The sequence below is a fragment of the Girardinichthys multiradiatus genome, chromosome 15, assembly GCF_021462225.1.
Source record: "Girardinichthys multiradiatus isolate DD_20200921_A chromosome 15, DD_fGirMul_XY1, whole genome shotgun sequence".
NCBI lineage: Eukaryota > Metazoa > Chordata > Actinopteri > Cyprinodontiformes > Goodeidae > Girardinichthys > Girardinichthys multiradiatus.
Window position 1 is genome coordinate 4,659,056 of NC_061808.1, and position 23,008 is coordinate 4,682,063.

The window sequence follows — 23,008 nt, forward strand, 5'->3', positions numbered from 1 at the left end:
GTCCACTTATTTTCCCACTCTTCTTGAAGGGTGGTCCCCAGGTCATTGAGGTTCTAGGGTACAGAGTTACGAGCCTCTAGATGGCGACTCTGCTGATCTTATTGTAACCCAGTCCAAAATAAAGGTATTTTGGATTGAATTAAGTTCATGAAAGGAGCAATAATTCAGACTGTGTTAAAAATGTTGTCTTATATATGTTAAAATTGTTATAAATAAGTTTAAAAAACGGTGCTTGTAAGTACTTAAAATACTATGGTATAAGAAGTTAAAGAATTTACAAATATGTAGTTTAAACACGTTTTTATAAAAATGTAATCTTCATTATATTTTGTTTTGAAGAGCTCATGTTTATAAGAGAAAGTGGTGTAGAGCCAAACAAATTTACCAGTCCGTGATTGGTCAAGGACCAGGAAGTACAACGGGACCAGGAAGTAATCTACAGCACGAGAGAGAGCTTGACCGCGCTGAAAAAGAAACGTGGCAAAATTATTAAAAACGGGTGTTTGCTGATATTTTAGACTTTTCATCTCGATAGTCTGTGTACAGAACTCTACCCTTATGTTTGAAGCTACTGTGATTATTTCAACCTGGAATTTGCTGTACAGTAGTCGTGAGCTTTTAGTTATTGCTCGCTAATGCATTAGCATTCATTAACAAATTAGATGGACTTGGGAGTACTGTAAGCGAAATCGGCTAGCAGAAGAAGACTTAGCTCATGTTTCTGTCATGGGAGCTTCCAGAGTTAAGCCTAATGCTGAGAGATGAGCTTACACTGATAGTGTAAATGACTGTGCTGGAAAACTTCACTGGCCTTCTTCACTGGACTTTCCTGCTGCCCGCTGATTCCCGTGGACCGAGAGACTGGTAAAGGAGCTGACACCATCCTGCACCATCCTCTTCTTCCTGACTGTGACTAAGGACAGGTGAAATTCCACGAGGGTTCAAGATTTTCTTTTTGGAGCCAGGTATCACATTTCACGCTTCACCATCATACCTAAGATGGCGCCGCAGATGGTCGCCTCGGCGTGTTGGTGCGCATTGTTTTGTTTTGTTTTTTTGCTTTAAAACGGTCTTCTGTTATGGTACCCGGAGCTCTCTCACCAGAGAAGAACTCATGAACATCAGGGCTACTACACCAGAGGAGTTATTTCCCACTTTTCTACCTACTGCTCTGGAATATTTGGACATTCTGGTCAAAGGTGCGCTCACCTTTGTTCACTCGGTGAAATAGAGTTTGGATATTTCATTGCATGTATATTGCTTTACAGTATATTCAGAGTTTTATTCTTTCTCAGAGCCATATTATTAGGAGAAAGAACCTAAAGTGCTAGTGTCCTGTTACTCTAAGGTGAGTGAAACTCAACATACAGGTCCTTCTCAAAAAATTAGCATATTGTGATAAAGTTCATTATTTTCCATAATGTCATGATGGAAATTTAACATTCATATATTTTAGATTCATTGCACACTAACTGAAATATTTCAGGTCTTTTATTGTCTTAATACGGATTATTTTGGCATACAGCTCATGAAACCCCAAAATTCCTATCTCACAAAATTAGCATATCATTAAAAGGGTCTCTAAACAAGCTATGAACCTAATCATCTGAATCAACGAGTTAACTCTAAACACCTGCAAAAGATTCCTGAGGCCTTTAAAACTCCCACCCTGGTTCATCACTCAAAACCCCAATCATGGGTAAGACTGCCGACCTGACTGCTGTCCAGAAGGCCACTATTGACACCCTCAAGCAAGAGGGTAAGACACAGAAAGAAATTTCTGAACGAATAGGCTGTTCCCAGAGTGCTGTATCAAGGCACCTCAGTGGGAAGTCTGAGGGAAGGAAAAAGTGTGGCAGAAAACGCTGCACAACAAGAAGAGGTGACCGGACCCTGAGGAAGATTGTGGAGAAGGGCCGATTCCAGACCTTGGGGGACCTGCTGAAGCAGTGGACTGAGTCTGGAGTAGAAACATCCAGAGCCACCGTGCACAAGCCACTTTTGAACCAGAAACAGCGGCAGAAGCGCCTGACCAGGGCTACAGAGAAGCAGCACTGGACTGTTGCTCAGTGGTCCAGAGTACTTTTTTCGGATGAAAGCAAATTCTGCATGTCATTCGGAAATCAAGGTGCCAGAGTCTGGAGGAAGACTGGGGAGAAGGAAATGCCAAAATGCCAGAAGTCCAGTGTCAAGTACCCACAGTCAGTGATGGTCTGGGGTGCCGTGTCAGCTGCTGGTGTTGGTCCACTGTGTTTTATCAAGGGCAGGGTCAATGCAGCTAGCTATCAGGAGATTTTGGAGCACTTCATGCTTCCATCTGCAATAGAATTCCCAACCAAGTATTGAGTGCATAACTGTACATGATTATTTGAAGGTTGACGTTTTTTGTATTAAAAACACTTTCCTTTTATTGGTCGGATGAAATATGCTAATTTTGTGAGATAGGAATTTTGGGTTTTCATGAGCTGTATGCCAAAATGATCCGTATTAAGACAATAAAAGACCTGAAATATTTCAGTTAGTGTGCAATGAATCTAAAATATATGAATGTTAAATTTTCATCATTACATTATAGAAAATAATTAACTTTATCACAATATGCTAATATTTTGAGAAGGACCAGTAGGTCTAAAACACAAAAGTGTATAAAGAAGTTGTAGGATACGTTTATTAGAGTTATGAGTTGTAAGTCAAGTTAATTGGTTTAACGAACTCAGGGCTCCCTACCTACTTTATATGGGTATAGGTGGGCTACATTAAAGGATTTTTATGGGATACAGGTCCGGTACCCCAGTCTCCAGCAGCTGTTCCCTAATGATGAGACCTCGATGAGCTGGAGCATTGTCGTCCTTGAAGATGAAATTATGCCTGAAACATGCAATGATAATTTCCTAATCTCAAACAATTTATTGAAATGCACAGCCACACAAAGTGTAGGGCATTTCTGTACTAACTAGACATCACTACCACTAAAGGTTCATCTAATCACAACAGTGGCAGATGCATAGGACTCTCCTTGACATCACCATCGTTGGCGGCCATCATTTCTGCTCAACATTATCAACCTTCATCAGAGGACAGCACTGAGGCCCACTGGTTTATCATCTAGCATGAATGCCTACGCCTGGTCGTGTGGTCAGGTAATCTTGCAGGTCATCTACCACGTAGACAACGCCTGTGTAAACGGTTTCGTACGGTCTGATGTGACACTTGGGTGCCTCTCACCTCCATTAAATATGTCTGGTGTTGAGTGGCATTAAGTGTTTCAAAGGCATGGGTGTCTTGTTACAGAACATGGCAACATGGACACTTGGAAATACCAAGATGTTTTAAATAAAAGTTTGGTAGCTGTAGTCAAAAAACTAAAAATGAGTAATTATTGTATACTTTAGCATGAAAATGTTTTTTCATGATAAAGAATTTGTTCATTGTTACGGTAATCATCTAGTTGTTCAAATACAGAATTTAACAGGCCCCTCTGAGGCCCGACTTCCATCACTCTGCAATATTCATGCACCCCAGAAGACTTTTACAATACCCTGCAAAGCCCATCCATTTTCTGTCTGACTTTGTAATGTGTGGTGTTTGTTGGTCTTAGTGTGATGCTAAGAGAGACAAATAAAAAGGAACACAGTCCTGAGCAAAAGTCTTAAGTCATTTATGTATTTTGCTTGACCTCGTCCAGAAGGTCTAATTTTATAAAGGAGTGTTGGGAAGGGTATTTTCATGCTTTTTATATATCTAATCTAATATATCAGATTTTTGTGGTTAAAATGAGGCTTGATAAGTAAGAGGTGCAGTGCCATCAACTGGTGTGATTAGTAACTGCATCAAACTAAAATGGCCTCTCAGAAGAAGTAGCAGATTAACAATTACTATAGATAAAAACAATTAGAAAATTTTCACCACCCTAAAGTTGTATTTATTTATTTATGTAAATTATTCTCAGCAACTGACTTTGATTTGTCCCAATGGCTGCCTTTAACACCATTAGTCTGGAGATACGCTATGAACACAAACCACCTTGTTAACAACTGACAGAAAAATGTGTAAAGCCTGTTTATCACATTTGTTTGCTATAGTAGACTCACTTACTCTGGAAGAAAAAAAAATCCTGGGCAATGACTGAGATGAAAAATTGGTCATTGAATGTTGAATAAGTGTTGAAATGTTAATCCATATTTTCTTTTACTTCTTTAAATTTATGAAATGGGTTTTAACCTCTAGTTAATCAGTGAGACTGCATATACAATTGCGACTTGTCTAAAATGTTCCTCCCACAGTTTATCCAACTCTGATTGGTCAACTGGTGCACTACACAAAAAAACACTGGTGCCTTTAAACCTGTAAGATAATGCAGTCTTTAAAATTAGCAACAAAATGTTTCACAGGAAATCATGTTGGTAGTGACAGCATATGAAGTGACGTCTTTAAATACTGATACACCAAGTTAACATCCTGTTTTACTTTATATGAAGAGATCATGTTCACTCAAAAAGGAAGCATAGTGTGGTTTTAAATGGAAAATTATATTGCATCATATGTTTCGGTTTGAGTCATTGAAAAGCATGCATTTGTTTAACAGTGGGATTGAAAGGGTGTCATACATTAAGACTTTAGACACATTAGTTTGCTTTTCTGAAGTCTGTCTCACATCGAGAATCAAATTACCATCATTCTGCTGCTGTTCTTACCACTTTCTTCCACAATCTAATTTCCCATTTGATCTCAAACCTTGATTATATCAGTCAGCCATTTTCTACCGCTTCTTCCATAACAGGTCGCAGGGAAGCTGGTGCCAATCTCCGTTACTCTACGGGTGGGAGGCGAGGTACATCCTGGACAGGTCGCCAATCCATCACAGGGCAACACACAAACAACCAAGCACACACTCATTCACACACCTAAGGGCAGGCATGTCTTTGGACTGTGGGAGGAAGCCGGAGTACCCGGAGAGAACCCACGCATGCACGGGGAGAACATGCAAACTCCATGCAGAAAGACCCCTGGCCAGCAGAAAATACAAGTCAATGAGGTAGAAGAGGTGAAAGGCAATGTTCTCATGTGCTATGAGGAATTAAAAGATGTGAGGAAAAGCATTTTGAGATGCTATGAGGAAGTCACACCTCCACAAACCTCATGGGCTGTGTAATGTATTCATATTTGAAAAGAAGCCGCTTTACAGCCTCAGTCAGTTGTGAATGTAGAACGAAACAGAAGCACAATGCTTTCATTTGGATGGATTTTAATGTCTTTATTTCCTATTCTGATGCATCAGTTCACAGGTAAGAAAACATCTAAAAAATATTCAGTGTGCAGTAAAACGTGTTAGCTGAAAGAGCTTTTATGCTGTATTTGTGACCTTAAAGTCAAAGATGAGACATTGTGAGATGGCTGAGTTGTACCTACATCTCGATCTTCTTGCAACCAGTTATTGGTTATAATCTTCCACTTCTTCATGGCAGGAACAGCTGGGCAGGAACGAACTTTCTTCAGTGTTAAAGTTGGTGATGCAGTCACTTTACCCTGTGCAAATGTGAAACAAGAGAAACTTAACTGTGACAGAATCACATGGCAGTACAGTCAGCCAGGAAACAGAAACGTATCGTGGTTCGAACGAGGGAGCTTCACAGAAGAAGCCAGAGCTAAATCAAGCAGACTGAGTGTTACAGCAGACTGCTCTTTGCTCATAAATGATATCACAGCAGATGATTTTGGTCAATACTTATGCAGAAGGAACCTAACAGACCAAAAGCACGACCTCATGAAGGTTGATCTGTCTGTAATTACCAGTGAGTATTTATATCACATCGTAATAAAGTCACAATGTCTCATAGTAATACCAGAATGAAGCTGAATTTACTCTTGTCTTTTTTTAAATAATATTTCCATCTCCACCAGTGACTGAACAGAGAAACAATGAGCAAGTCACCTTTAACTGCTCTGTGTCAAGATATACCTACTGCAGACACAAAGTGGTGTGGCTGTTTGAGGGTAAAGAGAAAATATCCTCAGACATGAACGTATCAGCTTCCTGCTCCACAGCTGTCACAATCTCAACATCTCATCTTCATCAGAATTCATCACAAGAGTTTTATAAGTTATTGAAGTGTAAAGTAACTGATGGATACAATAAAAAATATTTTCTGTTCACCTTCAGCCATCAGTCATCAGTGGAGAAAACAGGTGAGAACAGCCGCATTGTTCAACATCACGTCATACTCAAAATATTTCAGTTCCAAGTCTGAACAGAGCATGGATGTAGACTAGGCTGTTTGTTTTCAGGTAATGATGGATCTACAAGCTAAATGAACACAACCAAACCAACATTTACAGCAGAAATCAACAGCTACACCAACTAGAGTAAATAGATCAGACAGCATTTAATTATTTTTAATAAGAAATCAGTTGCCAACATCCATAACCCAAACAACAACCACATATGATAAAATATAAAAAGGTACAGGTGGATTTTATTATCTGCTGACGTTTAAACTCCTAAAAAGGTATAGGGCGGGGTTTTTCAAAGTGAGAATATAATCAGGAATGATTTCCTTAGCTGTAACAGAAAGATCTCATATCAAAGTGAAGCCTACAGTGTCATAATGGTTTTTCTCAGACTTTTTAAAAAGTTTTTAAACTGTTTATTTACAATACGCAGTTCTGTAAGGTTGGACTGGAACCCGGGGCAAAAATCGGGATCTCTCTGAAGGAGAAAGCAGAGGCTTATAAAAACTCTGGGTGAAGAGGAAAAGGAAGTCAGGATGTTTGTTTGAGACCGACTTACGAGGTTGAGGTCTCTTCCACAGAAGTTGGAGAGATAATGTTGGAGGGTGGACAGACAGGTTGATGGTTAGGTTTAGGCGGTTCCTGAGAAGCTGGGTTTGGAGTTGGAAGCAGAATGGAGGCTCAGAGCTGGGGAGTCGAGGCTGGAGTTACCAAACTCCTCCGAAAATGACACGAGTGAAACAGGAGACCAGAAAGATTCCACAGCTTCCTTCAGTAGAAGGTCGATCTGCAAAGCAAAGCAGGACTGCAGATAAGCAGAGGTCTAGCTGTTACCAAGTGAGAAAACGAGCCGATGCCTTCCTCTGGGTTTCCACTCCATTAGAAGCCCAGCTGATTGCTCTCAGATGAGCTACACCTGTGCAGCAGCACCTGCCAGTCACACCCTGCACAGAAAAAACACAGCACACAAAAACAGCCTGCATGCAGCCTGCACATACAGGAAGATAGTTTTTGAAGTTTTTCATCGTTTTATCAGCCTAACAATGTGTGTCTTACCGCACTAAGGTCGTTTTGAAGTAAATCCCATGACCTACGACCCATCTACCCACTTTTCGATTGGAGTAATCCTTGAAAATTTGTGTTATGAAAGATGCTACATTCCTCTCCTCTGCTATAGTTATTGTGGCCATTTTTTGTGAAATACAGCCAGATAAAAATCAGCAGACTGGGCCGATCTAGACGACCAACAGCCTCCACCAACATAACTTTACCGTAGTAAAGCGGAAGTTGTTATATTGCTAAAATCATGCAAAACAAGGAGTCCATCTGACCAGCTTTTTGCCTTTCTGGGACTTTATAAATTCGGGTTAATGCAAAACCTACCTACTACAGGAAAATGAACTATTACTAATATTATTAGAAAATGTCAGAATAATTAATCCACAGTATCCCTCTAATTTTAAACCGAGAATATCTTTTAGATGTATTTTTTATTAAATTTTTTTTTTAACATGGGTCATCTTTTACCAGGTTCTAGTTGGTGGATTGTTCTTGTGTCTGCGGTGATAGCAGGACTCTTAACAGCTGTGATGGTAGCCATCAGGTGGAAGAAAACTAAAGGTAAGAACAATGACTGATTTATTTAAAACGGATACCTGTGTAATTATGCAGATCTCAAGCAAACTGTTGCTTCATATTTAACCTTTATGTGTGACGCATGTTTTTCTGATGTGCATAAAAATAACTGTCAAACTAAATGTAAACAGTAATGTTTAAACAATGATTGGTTAGATAAAGACTTTCAGAAATACTTCTGAGAATAAAAATGTTCACACTGAATCCAACTCTTCTCTTTCAGGACACAAAGGGCAGATTGAAGAAAGAACTGTGAGTTGAAACACTGAAATACAACACATATAGGCCTTTACACCCTCATTGAATCACTCCTTGTGTCATTTTGCCATTTTGGGACTTGGCCACCAACATATGAAACTCAGCAAAGGAAGTGACTGTCCCTGTGATTCAGAAACCAGGAACTAATGTCTATTTTTCTGTCAGTTTCATAGATGTATGTCAGAAAACAAACTGAAAATATTTTTTTTTTTTACCAAAGGAGGAACAACTATGAATGAAAAGAATGAACAAAAGAAAACGTGCAAGTCAGTTTTACAGAAATGTGCATTACTAAAGAGTCACTCTGTGTTTTATTTTCCTTCAGCAGGCCAACACTAAGGAGGATGTTTCTTATGCATCTGTTAGGTTCTCCAAGAAGACCAAGAAAAAAAGCAAGCTGAGTGCTCCAGTATGTTTTAACCTTTAATATTAAAATGTATTTATTTGGTCAATGGCATGATGTGATGTGATTTTCAAATATTAGGGCCCTCTAGGCCAAAACATTTTCTGTAACCACATCTTAAGTTTCCTTTTTAACTTGCAAAATGTCATTGACTGCATTCATGTGCAGCTTTTATAATGGATCAGAAGTCAGAACGTGATATTCTTCTTCTATGACCTGATAAATTAGGATTTACAAACCTGACGCACTCTGTCTCATCTGCTTCCACTATGCACAGAAAAGCAATGTTAAAAGGATCACATTTCAGGAAGCTATGTGTAATGTGTTACAGTATGACATTTTAAATTGATTTCATTACTATTGTTTCATTCTAGATCGCTGAAACTGTGACCTACAGCACTCTGAATGCTTCTTCTCCTTCCTCTGCTGTCATCTGAAGAGCCTCTTTTCCACTGCCAAGAACAGAAGTATTGCCCAGAAAAAGCAAAGTTTTTCTTCCATTTGGATGCTGTGGATCTGAGTCCAGTAGCTTAATTCTGATAATTTCTGCTTGTTTGATGCCTAAACTGCCTGCAGTCTGCGTTTAGCTCAAGATCCTTCACTGCCTAAACAAAAGGAAGAGACTCTTTCTATAGGAGAAGAGAAAAATAGGAGGAGCAGAGATAAGGTGTGCTTTGCTTTAAAGTCCCATCCTCTCACTCAAACATTTAATGCATTTAGAAAGCTTATTTGTAATTATATATGCATTTTTCTAAAATGCAGGTGTGTGTTTATTTTTTAGCAAAATCATGTATTCAATAGAACTGTGGTGTATTATTGGTGGGCATTAGTTCTAATAAATATTGTCTGAGTAATCTGAGTGTTGACGGTTCCTGCCAGAGTTTTGAATTGTTTGAAACGATGGAAGAAATAAAAAAAGAAACCACACACTTCTGTTCCCACTCTAGCCAACCTTTAACAAACACATTGCCAGCAACAGACACTCTGTCAAGATGACATCAGACCTTTTAAAATAGATCAGAATATTTAAAAATAAATGATCTCTGTCAAATTCTTAACCAAAGCATGTATTTTGTAATATTTAAACATAGTAATAAGAGTCTGTGGGTTCATTAAACCCCTGTAACAATATAGAGGTTCTGAGGAAGGTTCTTTGTGAGATTCACCTATACAGCCATCATGTCTACTTGCTGAGCTGACTGGGAAGCAATGAGGCACCATATACAAGAAAAAGCTGCCCCAAGGCAAAGAATGACAGCTAACTGGACCCTTTGTTGGATCCGTTACCTATTTTCAGCTGGTTTGGGTGGTGCTGCAAACACAAAAACTTGTGTGTGGTGCATGAGACCCAGTACACAGCCGGAATCTTGTCATTCAGTGTGTGGGCGAGAGTGGATGTTAATAGCAAAGCAGGTCACCCACCACATCCTGTATGAAAGTATTTTTACAGGTCTTGATCCAAAAAACAGGTTTCAAGATTAGCACAAGTTGAGCTCCTAACAACAGCTAACAGCTCTTTACATACTGATACCCACAGATTCACATTAAGTCACGCTCTACACGCAGGTGGTTGGATAATTTAACTTAAATTAATAAGATGGATAGATCACTAGTAAAAGCCAACAGGAAAACAGGTACACAGGACATACAATCACTGGTAATAGTGGTCAATTCACCTAACATGCTTGATTTTGGATGGTGGGAGTAAGCTAAGGTCCCTGAAGAACTGTTTGTGGAAAACATGCAAACTCCACACAGGAACGCCCCCAGCTAATAAAATGATTGTCCTAACATCAATATAAGCCTTAAATGGACACCATCAAACTAGTTTAAACTAAATGTATAATTTTGGTTGATATGAACCAAAAGCCCAGCTAGGGGCAGACATTGGTTATAAATGTTTAAGTGTATGGTATTTGTTGATGCTTCACACATCCTTATACAAATAAATAAGTTCAACTGAATTCAGAAATTCAATTCAGTTTTATTTATACAGCACCGATTCACAACACGTCATCTCAAAGCACTTCACAATGGCTTTGGAATAAACTACTTAGTGTTAGAGTTCGGCCATTTTAGAATGGGCTGTGTGTAGGGCACTAAGTAAAAAAATAAACTGATAAAGTTTGTCCATCTAGAGCCCACTGGTGGCCATTGTTATACTAAAAACCACAAGGATTGGGGTACCTCTCTCTGTCAGACTGATTATAACCATTGGAAGCAGAAATGGAGGGTGTGTTTGCATCTCAACCATAACTGAGCCGGTTTAGGCTAAATCTGACTCCTCCTTACTCCATCCAACGGGGAGAGAGGAAGGCAGAGGTAAAAATAATTGACGAGTGTTGTTTCCTGTTGCATTGTGTGAAAGGTTTAAAATGAGCTAAGTCAATTCAGTCAAATCATACAGATACAGTAATGGTGAGTTCAAATCATTGATTCAATTAACAAGTGTGAGTGATGGTCTGTTTCTTGCCACAATACTACCTGGATCTGTGGAGGATTGGGAAACAACATGAGCTGTGCGGTTCAAAGACAAGCAGATAGGATAGAACAAACAACTATGCACCACAATAAAGATATGAATGCAACATTTAAATATTTCTTTTCTTAAAATAGCAGGTATACGTGTGCACACATTCTGTACAAGTTGGTCACATTACATTGGTGGGAAAGAAGACAGAAATCAGTATGAAGAAGTGACGTCTCCTAAACCACATGAGTTATAAAAAATAAAGAGTTTTCGAGTCTGACTCATTTGTTTCAGCGGAGGAGACACGATGGCTACATTCAGATGGATTCCTAGTTTAATTTTCAAGATATTGATCCTACAGTCTATGGGTAAGGATACTTTTATTAATTACCTTTTAAAAGACAATGCAAAGCTGTATTTGTGTATCTAATGATGCTTACTGGAAGTCATTTATCTTTATTTCCCCTGACAGATTTGTCATAGTTGTAATTTGTTGCACTTTGTCTCTATGAGAAAATAATTATTATTCTGACAGCTGAAATTTGTTTTCCTTTTAACAACAGCAGCAACAGAACAACTAACTTCATACTTTACTGTTGAAGTTGGTGAGAGAGTCACTTTTTCCTGTGCGAATGTGACACAAACACAAAGCAACTGCAACAGAATTACATGGACCTTCCAGCATCCAGGAAACACTGAAGTGACGATGTTTACAGATGGAAATTTGATAAAAGAAGCTGAAATTAAAAGAATCAGAGTTGATGCTAATTGTTTTCTGGTTGTAAATGAAATCACAGCTAAAGATGCCGGAGTCTACACCTGCAGAGACCATGTACCAAAAAAACTGTCTTTGAATTATTTATCTGTTATTACTGGTGAGTACTTCACTGATCATATTTTCTGCTTAAACATTAAACAAAATACTGAAACGCTAGCACAGATTTGACTGAAACAAATTTATTCTTGTTTTCCTTCCTTCTCAATCTGTCATCAGTTTCTGAACAGAAGAACAGCAATGAAGTTGACATAAAATGTTCTGTGTCGAAGTTTAGCTACTGTAGACATAATGTCAATGTCCAAATCACACAAAAATCATCAATGGAAATCAAATTTATTAACCAATAGAGGCCTGGATTTGAGTGAGACACAAAATGAAAGTGGAAAACACACTACAGGCTGATCCAACTTTGATGTAATGTCCTTAAAACAAGTCAAAATGAGGCTCAATATTGTGTGTGGCCTCCACGTGTCTGTATGACCTCCCTACAACGCCTGGGCATGCTCCTGATGAGAAGGCGGATGGTCTCCTGAGGGCTCTCCTCCCAGACCTGGACTAAAGCATCCGCCAACTCCTGGACAGTCTGTGGTGCAACGTGACATTGGTGGATGGAGCGAGACATGGTGTCCCAGATGTGCTCAATCGGATTCAGGTCTGGAGAACAGACGGGCCAGTCCATAGCTTCAATGTCTTCATCTTGCAGGAACTGCTGACACACTCCAGCCACATGAGGTCTAGCATTGTCCTGCATTAAGAGGAACCCAGGGCCAACCGCACCAGCATATGGTCTCAGAAGGGGTCTGAGGATTTCATCTTGGGACCTAATGGCAGTCAGGCTACCTCTGGCGAGCACATGGAGGGCCATGCGGCACTCCAAAGAAATGCCACCCCACACCCTTACTGACACACTGCCAAACCGGTCATGCTGAAGGATGTTGCAGGCAGCAGATCGCTCTTCACGGTGTCTCCAGACTTTGCCTTGGATGGTTGGGGGCGTTGTTTGGTCTTGGGTGGTCCCGACTCGGTTTCTGGTTCCTTGTCTTGGTTCAGGTTACTGAGGCCGGTCCCTTTTCTGTGTGGGGGAGGGGGTTCAGAGGGGTCTGCATGGCTCGAGTGTGCGGGCTGGCCGGGGTTGGTCTCGGGGTGGATTGGTCTCAGCTTCTGGATGGGTTTTGGTTTTGGCTCTGTGGGCTCTCTTGCCTTTTGTGGGCCACGGGGTGGGTCTTCTTGCTGGGCTGCTTCTGGCAGGGGTATGGGTGTCGGGCATGTTCTAGGACCTGGATGGTGTGGGTCTTCTTTCGTGGGGGTGCACTTTCATGGGGGGCTTTGTTTTTGGGGGGCTGGTGGGGGCACATTTGCCCAATGTGGGCAATGTGGGGGGGCAGCTCTTCCCCACCATTTTTTTTTCTCTTTAATTGCACACTACAACAACACGCATCAACACCACATTTAGGCTGTCGGAGGCAGGCTAGGGGTCTTTTCACACGCCCGTTCGCTATTTCCCATCTGTGGTTGGAGGCCGGGAGAGGGAGTGGGCCCTCTAGTTGGGTCTGGGCTGGGGTTGGGGGTCAGGTCTTGGGGATTGTCTGGTGCTGGGCTGGCATTTCGGCTCTCTCGGGATCGCTTGGGTTCCCTTGGATCTCGGCCCCTGGCTTTGGGCCCTGGTCTGCCGGCTGGGGGGTGCCGGGCTCTGGCAGGGGGTTCTTAGCCGGCGTTGATAGGGATGTGGCCCCGCTTTGACACATCCAAACAATGCACTGCCTCCATGCAATGCATGGCAGGCACCTATTACTATTCACCTGGTCAAAACCTATCTCCGTTAATGCGGCCCGAACCGCAGCGCGCACCCCCACAATATATACATCAAAACGTCCGGCTCGGTCCTGGGAGGTGTGCTATTACTTTTATTTGCGTTTCGAGTTACCGTGGCGACGTAATTAACGAAAAACCACCCCCCCAAAATCCCCATAGGAATGAATGGAGTCAGGGGCGGAAGGAATCCTCAAAATTCACAGTTTTTGAGGCTCTGCTGTATCGCCATACTTTCACCTAGAAACACAGTTTGACTTTCAGTTTGTAGGAAAATCCGCCGGCTCTTCAGAAGTGAAAACGGTTTGTTGATAACTGCTACGGTTTCTCTAAAATTAGACTCCAAGCGACACAAAGTTTGAGAGAAAATCACACTCTTAACAGTGGAGATGGCAGTTACTAGAATGTAAAAAGAGGGGATTTTTTTCAGGAAAAATGAGTTTCAACTGGCACTCACGGCCACAAATTTCGCTCTACAGCCACAATTTTCGGTCAGATTGTAGGGCCGGGCCTCTGCTTTCACACAATAATTTCAAAATTGTTCGAAGTCTCATAGATTTCTGTCAAAACACCCTCGATCACCAAGATTCACAGGAATTCTGTAGGCCTTCTCCCATGTATTTTCAATGAGAGCTTGACCTGTAATCCATGAGTGACACCATTTATTTCCATAATCATATTTTATACTGTGAATGACATAGAGCTATGAAAATCTCCATGATTGGGAACGAGGGATAGCTGTCGACCACAGTTTAAAATAATTTCAAATACCTTGTACGGATTCCGAGATATTAGACTTTGTTCGGGAGCATGTTCAGGCATTTTTGCCTTTTTCTCCATTTTCCCTCTCTTTTCACCCAGTGTTCTGTCTTTATTATTATATTTTCACTAATAAAGGATGAATATTAATGTTCCCCTGTCTGTTCTGATAAAAACGGTCCAAGAATGACATCGATCGCCCCTACGGTTTCCGAGTTATGGCCAGTTGTTCGGGAGCATGCGCCTCCATGTTATAATGCCTAGACCAGGGGAGACACAGAGCGAGGTGCTGCGTGAGTGAGAAACAGCAGGTGTCACGTTACACTGACGCTCTTTGCTGATTGGCTGATTCATTCCTCACTGTTCTATTTATAGCTCTGTGTATCTCCTACTGTATATGTCTGGATGGGATTCTGTCTTTCTTTCTGCCTCTCTGTGTCTCACACTGGGACACACACACACCCACACACACACACAGACACACACACACCCACACACACACACACACACACACACACACACACCCACACACACATGCATGGATTACTATCTTTCTGAGGACTTTGCATTGACTTTCATTGATTTTCATTCATTTCTATGGCTTAAACCTGACCTGACCCCTAACCCTTTGACCATCTTCATAGGAGGCAACTACATGGCGGCCATGTTGTGTGGGGAACTTAAACAGCATGTACTGCTGTTCCAACATCCAGACAACAGTGATTGACCCTAAAGGTCAATTTCTTTCATCAACCCTCCATGCTTACTAATGATTATTTAAAGCTTATAATAACATACAGAATGGTTTTACAATAGCAAGCAGGTTCTATATAACTAATAGAAATAACCCAGACCTGAAAGGACAACCATGCTTGATTTTCAAAATAAGACAAAACATGCTCTACAAAATAAAAGCCTTTAATCAATAGATGATTGCAGGAGTGGGCTTCACACTACTGTTGGAGCTCCCCCAGTGATGGGAATGGGACTATGCTGGTCCTTTGAAACAGGCTTACTGAAACTTTCAAAATAAAAGCCCACACCTTCCATACTTACTAATGATTTTTGAAAGCTGATAATGGCATACACAATGGTTTTAGAAGAGCAAGCAGGTTCAATGTAACTAATAGAAATAACCCAGACCTGAAAGGACACCCATACTAGGTTTTCAGAATAAGACAAAACATGATCTACAAAATAAAAGCCTTTAAACAATAGATGATTGCAGGAGTGGGCTTCACACTACTGTTGGAGCTCCCCCAGTGATGGGAATGGGACTATGCTGGTCCTTTGAAACAGGCTTACTGAAACTTCCAAAATAAAAGCCCACACCTTCTATAGTTACTATGAATTTTGTGAGCTGACAAGTGCATAGAAAATGATTTTTAAATAGCAAGCGGGTTCTATTTAACTAATGGAACTAACCCATACCTGAAAGTACAACCATGCTGGACTTTCAAAATAAGACAAAACATGCTCTACAAAATAAAAGCCTTTGCATTTTAAACAATAGATCATTTCAGGAATGGGCTTCACACTAATGTTGGAGCTCACCCAGTGTTGCCCATTTAAAATAAGGCTTACTGAAAATTTCAAAATAAAAGCCTCAGTCTTCCAGAGTTACTAGTAATTTTTTAAGGTGATTATTGCATACATAATGATTTTTAAATAACGGCCAGAGAAACTTTGTGGTCCCAGAAGCACGCACCAAGAGGCAGGCCCCGTCTAAATTTCTTCCGAAATTTTCTAGTTTATTATTTATATTTTGGATAAAATGTTTTTCTATCTAAGGAAACCAAGCAGATTGCATCGAGTCAGAGATTTGTAGCAGTCACTCCTCCTGGATGAGCATGTAGCGACAGTGGACAGTCACTGGCGTTCACTTTGCAGCAATCCCTCATACTGAGCATGCATGTAGCGACAGTGGAGAGGAAAAACTCCCTTTTAACAGGAAGAAACCTCCAGCAGAACCAGGCTCAGTGTGAGCGGCCATCTGCCACGACCGACTGGGGGTTTGAGAGAACAGAGCAGAGACACAAAAAGAACAAAGAAGCACTGATCCAGGAGTACTTTCTATGGGAAGGAAAAGTAAATGTTAATGGATGTAGCTCCTTCAGTTGTTTTATCTAGAAAGAAAGAATAGATAAACTCTGAGCCAGTTTTCAAGGTTAGAGTCTGAAAGAGAGCACATATAATTAATTACAGTAAAAGCTCAGTCAATTGCCATGTCTAGGAGAGAGAAAGGGTTAAACACTGAAAGACAGGGCCAGGCCATGTGGATCATCTATAGAGGGTAAGCATTAAGTTGTTGCCAGCAAAAGCTCGGACGATGCCCATAACAAATCTGAATACATTCTTTATTTTAAAATGTGCAGCCATTGTGTGGACACACAGTATGCTAACAAAATGTAGTTAGCGGTTTAGTTAGGGGGTGAACATGTTTACTGATCTTAATTAGTCATTGCAAGCACAAGAAAAGGGATTGCTGAAGGGAAGACCATAACCACAGTGGACAATCTTTGAAAATAATTGAACATTTATTCGGAATTTGGGGTAAAACCAAATTGTTTTAATTCCTTCAGGGGTTAAAATCCTAATATTTGTACATATTGTGTTGATTTATAATGTTTTAATGTCACGTTATTAATGTTTTCTTTCAGACTGCTGACACTGTGACCTACAGCACTGTGAGAGCTGCTTCCTCTGCTGCTGCAGTTTCCATTGATCCGAACAGCATCTATTCCACCGTCAACTGACTAAATGAGTGTTCTCTTGAAAAAGTGACCATTTCATCACAGAAATGTTGCTGGTTTGAATCCAATATGTGAAGAAAACTGAAAGAATATAATATTTCAGTAATAATACGGAAATCTGTGAAAGGAAAAAGGTTTTATGCTTATCAATATCTTTTTGATTTAGTGTTTTATAAAAGGGATCCTGCTAGCACCATTGATATAGACCACATATGTTAAAAACAACAGGTCTTTGGTTATGTTCTGTTTCCTCTGGCTTCTTATTTTCTGATGAGGTCTGATTGGGTCTTTCAATTTTTCTCGTCTCCCGCTATTCTATTTCTGATTGTCCTGTTTTATCTTCTCTCTACAGACACATTTTGATTTAGTTTGTTTTTCTTGCAGTTTATCATTTTTATGAAGTCCCTGCCAAAATTAGCCTCTCTTTAATTGTTTATTTTATTTCTTGACAAGTTTTTCCTATTTTCATCCGTTTTGGCCCTAAACCTCCACATCCCACCCTTATTTGTGAGACTACTTCAAGGCTTGGAGATGGTCAAAACATGAGTTTTTACTAGTTTTAAATAACCTATCCCAATATAGATTCCAGTGGCAGATCTGGTCTTTCAAGGAGGGTAAGCTCAATTTCAAGATCGCTGATTTGCTCATTTCACTGTCAATCAAAAAGGGATTCAGCCTCAGGCAGATCATCCAATCATCATACAGAAGCTGAGCGTCCGCGCCAGCCGAGGCCAGCCCACTGCCCCATAGACGCCCAGAGACACTGAGCGCCCAGCATTTTTGCTTCGCTTTTGAACTCACTGTTTAAAGTACTGTGAAGCTGCGGATGAGGTCCGCTGTGAGGTGGGGGCGGCATACAGCAGTGGGTGCAGGGTCTGTGTGCGGTGCTTGTGCTATTTGGATGTGTCTATTGGCTTTTCGGGGGTAAAGCTCTGGGGATGTGCCCCTGTGGGGAGGGGAATCATGGCATTTGTGCTCGGGGGCAAGTTTTCGATATCTGTGTCCAGGTTGGGGCTGGCCCAGTAGAAAGTTGATGTTGGAGTTCATGAGGGTGGGAGATTCATGCGGTTGAGATTAGAATTCATTGTGACTCTGTGTGCCTGTTTTTCTGTCAGGTTGGGTCTTGGGCCACCCCTTCTCTTTCATCATCTTAGGTCCCCAATCAAATGTGGGGCCTATTTCCCCCTGTCACAGTCCCTGCCAGGGGCTGGTGTCTCTGACTTCCAGTATGCTGGTGGTTCTGTGTCCAGAGCTGGGTGCTGGCGTGTGTACCGGCTCACTCCCAGTGGCTGCTTGGTGGGGCCTGGGCCCCTTGATTCTGTTGGGCCTCTGCTCGGGGGTGGTGTGCACTTGGATCTCTAGTCTCTGGGTCCATGGCTGGATCTGCACCAACGTAGCCAGCTGCCGGCTGGTGCTGTGGGCTTCTCCTTGGGTTCTCCTCTGCTCTTCTCTGTGTGGTGGTGGGTTGTTGTGGTGGGGGTGTGCGGTAGGCCTGTGCGCTTGGGGGCCTTTTTGATGTCTGTGGCTCAGATCTCCTCCATGTCTGCCTCAGGTCCTAGGAGACAGGAATGTGCTCCTCACAGCCGCTAATGAATATTCTGATGGAGAAGCCTTAGCCTTATTTCTTATTTTGCAAGCTCACACACACACCACAGGTGTTTGGATTCAGATGTTTACAGCTATACAGATATACTCTATACTGAGCTGCAGTTGCCACTAAATACATCTTGTATTAATTAGTACCGTGTACTTTTCTGTAACGTTGTTGGTATATATTTGTTTGTTTGTCCCTTTGATTTTCTTTTTTTTCTCTCTACTTCTCTCTCTGATTTTGCAAGTGTAGAAGCAGACTTCTAGTGTTATCTTGTATTCTCTTTATTCTTCTTTCTATCCTCCTTTTAACTTTTTGCCCCACCTCCTGACCTATCTATCTTCTTTTTACCCTTGCGTTTCCATTGCATTTGAAATAATCCAAAAGCAATTTGTAATAAAGTCTTTAAAATATAAATTACTCTTTTCTATAAAACTATCTTTTCTATAAGGTTAAACAACTTTGCAAAGCTTTTAAACAAGAAGTGACTAACTGTTGTTACTATGATCATTGCAGGTTTTTGAGGGTCTAAATTTAAAAAGCAGAACCATGAGACTTTTTTTCAGCCTCAGCTTCCATGTGCACACAAGTAAGCAACAGAAACTAGCACCTCAGACATCACTGAAACAGTCCTGATATGTTTCACATGACATCATCCCTGAAAACCAACGTTTTAGTCTTGTTCATTGTTAAATGTTTAGAAATGCTTCTGAAATTAATTTAGGAGGTAAATAAAAAAGTTAAATGTTAAAAATCTTTGTCTTTATAATAGGTTTCTGAAACATAAAAAGATTAAAACACCAACAAGCGCTTTCAGTGAGAAAATACAGAGAAGTCAGTTTGAGGAAGTATCATCGCCCAACCTCCATGGAGCTCATATGTATTTATTTTTAATAAGAAGCCATTTTACACACAGAGTCATTTGTGTGCATGAAAAGAAGAGAGGCAGATAAGCAAAATGGGTGAATTAGGATGGATTCAGCTGTTTAATTCTGATGTTTGATTTTACAGGTAAGACTGCATTATACAAACATTAAATAAAAATGTAAAAAAGATTCAAGATGACTACTAATGTTGCTGCTTTCTATGTTTGTGTCTAAGCTAGGACTATATATATTGCCTGTAGTTTGATGACTGTAGTTGACTCTCAGAAAAAAAACAGCACAATTTGGTGTTTTCTGTCTTTAAAATGATTTTACAGGACATAAAAGTTTCTTCCTTTCTGACAGACTTGGTGAAAGAAAACACTGTGATTTCTCAAAGTTTGAAAGATAGGTTTGCTTTTGCTGCCTGACTCTACAGGAATAAAAATACAAACTGATACCAGGAACTACAGAAGATTAATGAGGAAGTAAATGAAACAGATTCAGTTTCTTAGTATATTTCTGGTTAAGAAGAAAAGTCATAAATGAGCATGTTAGCTCTTGAAAACTGCAGACAGACTGTGCTAAAGAAGTATTTGATTCCTGCAAATGTTATACACAAACAATTGAAAACTCTAATTTTTATGATACTTTCTTTAAATATGTAGAGACAGTATACCAACCAACAATCCAGAAACACAAAACTCGTAAAAGGCAACAACTACTTTGCAAGTTTTTGCAGGAATTATTAAACATTTGGTTCCCTTAAACTCAGTCAGAGCTCTACCCTCTACAGGCTCGCTATGTGGCAATGAGGCACACAGATCAATTAGATCAGTCAGATGAGAGCAAAACTAACTTCTTTGGGATCAACTTGATCCATTATGTTTGAAGAAAGAGAGTGTGTAATCCAAATAACACTATTTGCACACTAACAGAACGCTGTCTGCTAAAAACAGTAGCCACATAGACAGTTTCTTCCCCCAGGCTGTTTCTCTGATGACAAAGTTCTAGAACAACACCATGCATACTTGGACTGATCTTAAAAATATATTTTCTATTTCCATTATTATATATATATATACACTGCTCAAAAAAATAAAGGGAACACTCAAATAACACATCCTAGATCTGAATGAATGAAATATTATCATTGAATACTTTGTTCTGTACAGAGTTGAATGTGCTGACAACAAAATCACACAAAAATCATCAATGGAAATCAAATTTATTAACCAATAGAGGCCTGGATTTGAGTGAGACACAAAATGAAAGTGGAAAACACACTACAGGCTGATCCAACTTTGATGTAATGTCCTTAAAACAAGTCAAAATGAGGCTCAATATTGTGTGTGACCTCCATGTACCTGTATGACCTCCCTACAACGCCTGGGCATGCTCCTGATGAGAAGGCGGATGGTCTCCTGAGGGCTCTCCTCCCAGACCTGGACTAAAGCATCCGCCAACTCCTGGACAGTCTGTGGTGCAACGTGACATTGGTGGATGGAGCGAGACATGGTGTCCCAGATGTGCTCAATCGGATTCAGGTCTGGAGAACAGACGGGCCAGTCCATAGCTTCAATGTCTTCATCTTGCAGGAACTGCTGACACACTCCAGCCACATGAGGTCTAGCATTGTCCTGCATTAAGAGGAACCCAGGGCCAACCGCACCAGCATATGGTCTCAGAAGGGGTCTGAGGATTTAATCTTGGGACCTAATGGCAGTCAGGCTACCTCTGGCGAGCACATGGAGGGCCATGCGGCACTCCAAAGAAATGCCACCCCACACCCTTACTGACACACTGCCAAACCGGTCATGCTGAAGGATGTTGCCGGCAGCAGATCGCTCTTCACGGTGTCTCCAGACTTTGCCTTGGATGGTTGGGGGCGTTGTTTGGTCTTGGGTGGTCCCGACTCGGTTTCTGGTTCCTTGTCTTGGTTCAGGTTACTGAGGCCGGTCCCTTTTCTGTGTGGGGGAGGGGGTTCAGAGGGGTCTGCATGGCTCGAGTGTGCGGGCTGGCCGGGGTTGGTCTCGGGGTGGATTGGTCTCAGCTTCTGGATGGGTTTTGGTTTTGGCTCTGTGGGCTCTCTTGCCTTTTGTGGGCCACGGGGTGGGTCTTCTTGCTGGGCTGCTTCTGGCAGGGGTATGGGTGTCGGGCATGTTCTAGGACCTGGATGGTGTGGGTCTTCTTTCGTGGGGGTGCACTTTCATGGGGGGCTTTGTTTTTGGGGGGCTGGTGGGGGCACATTTGCCCAATGTGAGCTTTGTGTGCAGCTTTTGCATTTGCTTTTGCTTTGCATGTACCTATCATTGCATGGCCTGGAGCTTGCATTTGGGTGGGCCTGCCGTTTTGGGTTGGGTGCGGGTTGGTGGCGGCCTTGGTGTTGGAGTGGGATGTGTTTTGTTGCCCTGCTTGCCTGGTTGGTGCTGGGCTTCGGGGGCTGGGCGCTCTTCCCCGCGGGGGGCAGCTCTTCCCCACCATTTTTTTTTCTCTTTAATTGCACACTAGGCAGTGGCAATTAGGGTTAGGGTAATGCACTGCCTCCATGCAATGCATGGCAGGCACCTATTACTATTCACCTGGTCAAAACCTATCTCCGTTAATGCGGCCCGAACCGCAGCGCGCACCCCCACAATATATACATCAAAACGTCCGGCTCGGTCCCGGGAGGTGTGCTATTACTTTTATTGGCGTTTCGAGTTACCGTGGCGACGTAATTAACCAAAAACCACCCCCCCAAAATCCCCATAGGAATGAATGGAGTCAGGGGCGGAAGGAATCCTCAAAATTCACTGTTTTTTAGGCTCTGCTGTATCGCCATACTTTCACCTAGAAACACAGTTTGACTTTCAGTTTGTAGGAAAATCTGCCGGCTCTTCAGAAGTGAAAACGGTTTGTTGATAACTGCTACGGTTTCTCTAAAATTAGACTCCAAGCGACACAAAGTTTGAGAGAAAATCACACTCTTAACAGTGGAGATGGCAGTTACTAGAGTGTAAAAAGAGGGGATTTTTTTCAGGAAAAATGAGTTTCAACTGGCACTCACGGCCACAAATTTCGCTCTACAGCCACAATTTTCGGTCAGATTGTAGGGCCAGGCCTCTGCTTTCACACAATAATTTCAAAATTGTTCGAAGTCTCATAGATTTCTGTCAAAACACCCTCGATCACCAAGACTCACAGGAATTCTGTAGGCCTTCTCCCATGTATTTTCAATGAGAGCTTGACCTGTAATCCATGAGTGACACCATTTATTTCCATAATCATATTTTATACTGTGAATGACATAGAGCTATGAAAATCTCCATGATTGGGAACGAGGGATAGCTGTCGACCACAGTTTAAAATAATTTCAAATACCTTGTACGGATTCCGAGATATTAGACTTTGTTCGGGAGCATGTTCAGGCATTTTTGCCTTTTTCTCCATTTTCCCTCTCTTTTCACCCAGTGTTCTGT

General features: G+C 41.3%; 1 protein-coding gene and 2 long non-coding RNA genes across 4 annotated transcripts; 2 read left to right on the plus strand and 1 right to left on the minus strand.

Annotated features, from left to right (window-relative positions):
- Window positions 1-431: 431 nt before the first annotated feature.
- Window positions 432-9,378, plus strand: LOC124881647. Of its 2 annotated transcripts, XM_047387319.1 has the most exons (8): window positions 432-965; window positions 2,995-5,285; window positions 5,466-5,792; window positions 5,902-6,186; window positions 7,759-7,848; window positions 8,087-8,115; window positions 8,447-8,530; window positions 8,899-9,378. In XM_047387319.1, exons 2-8 carry the CDS (start codon window positions 5,225-5,227, stop codon window positions 8,959-8,961), a joined length of 939 nt encoding a protein of 312 aa, XP_047243275.1. In that variant the 5' UTR covers window positions 432-965; window positions 2,995-5,224; the 3' UTR covers window positions 8,962-9,378. The 2 variants fall into 2 exon arrangements, with proteins under 2 accessions (XP_047243275.1, XP_047243276.1); XM_047387320.1 differs by lacking the exon at window positions 432-965 and having other exon boundaries at window positions 2,517-5,285; window positions 8,450-8,530.
- LOC124881648 lies at window positions 4,952-7,843 on the minus strand. The gene is made up of 3 exons (XR_007041702.1): window positions 6,788-7,843; window positions 5,410-5,526; window positions 4,952-5,006 (listed from the first exon to the last, which is right to left on the minus strand). It is a non-coding gene; the product is annotated as an uncharacterized LOC124881648 (long non-coding RNA).
- A 5,635-nt stretch (window positions 9,379-15,013) lies between the features above and the next one.
- Window positions 15,014-19,739, plus strand: LOC124882381. Its single transcript, XR_007041885.1, has 2 exons — window positions 15,014-15,075; window positions 17,001-19,739. It is a non-coding gene; the product is annotated as an uncharacterized LOC124882381 (long non-coding RNA).
- Window positions 19,740-23,008: the final 3,269 nt, after the last annotated feature.

What these genes read in the sequence shown, in the direction of transcription:
- LOC124881647 (XM_047387319.1), top strand. Translation starts at nt 5,225, where the DNA reads ATGCTTTCATTTGGATGGATTTTAATGTCTTTATTTCCTATTCTGATG. An exon ending in GGCAGATTGAAGAAAGAACT is followed by an intron (nt 8,116 to 8,446) that starts GTGAGTTGAAAC and finishes ATTTTCCTTCAG; the next exon opens with CAGGCCAACACTAAGGAGGA. An exon ending in AAAGCAAGCTGAGTGCTCCA is followed by an intron (nt 8,531 to 8,898) that starts GTATGTTTTAAC and finishes GTTTCATTCTAG; the next exon opens with ATCGCTGAAACTGTGACCTA.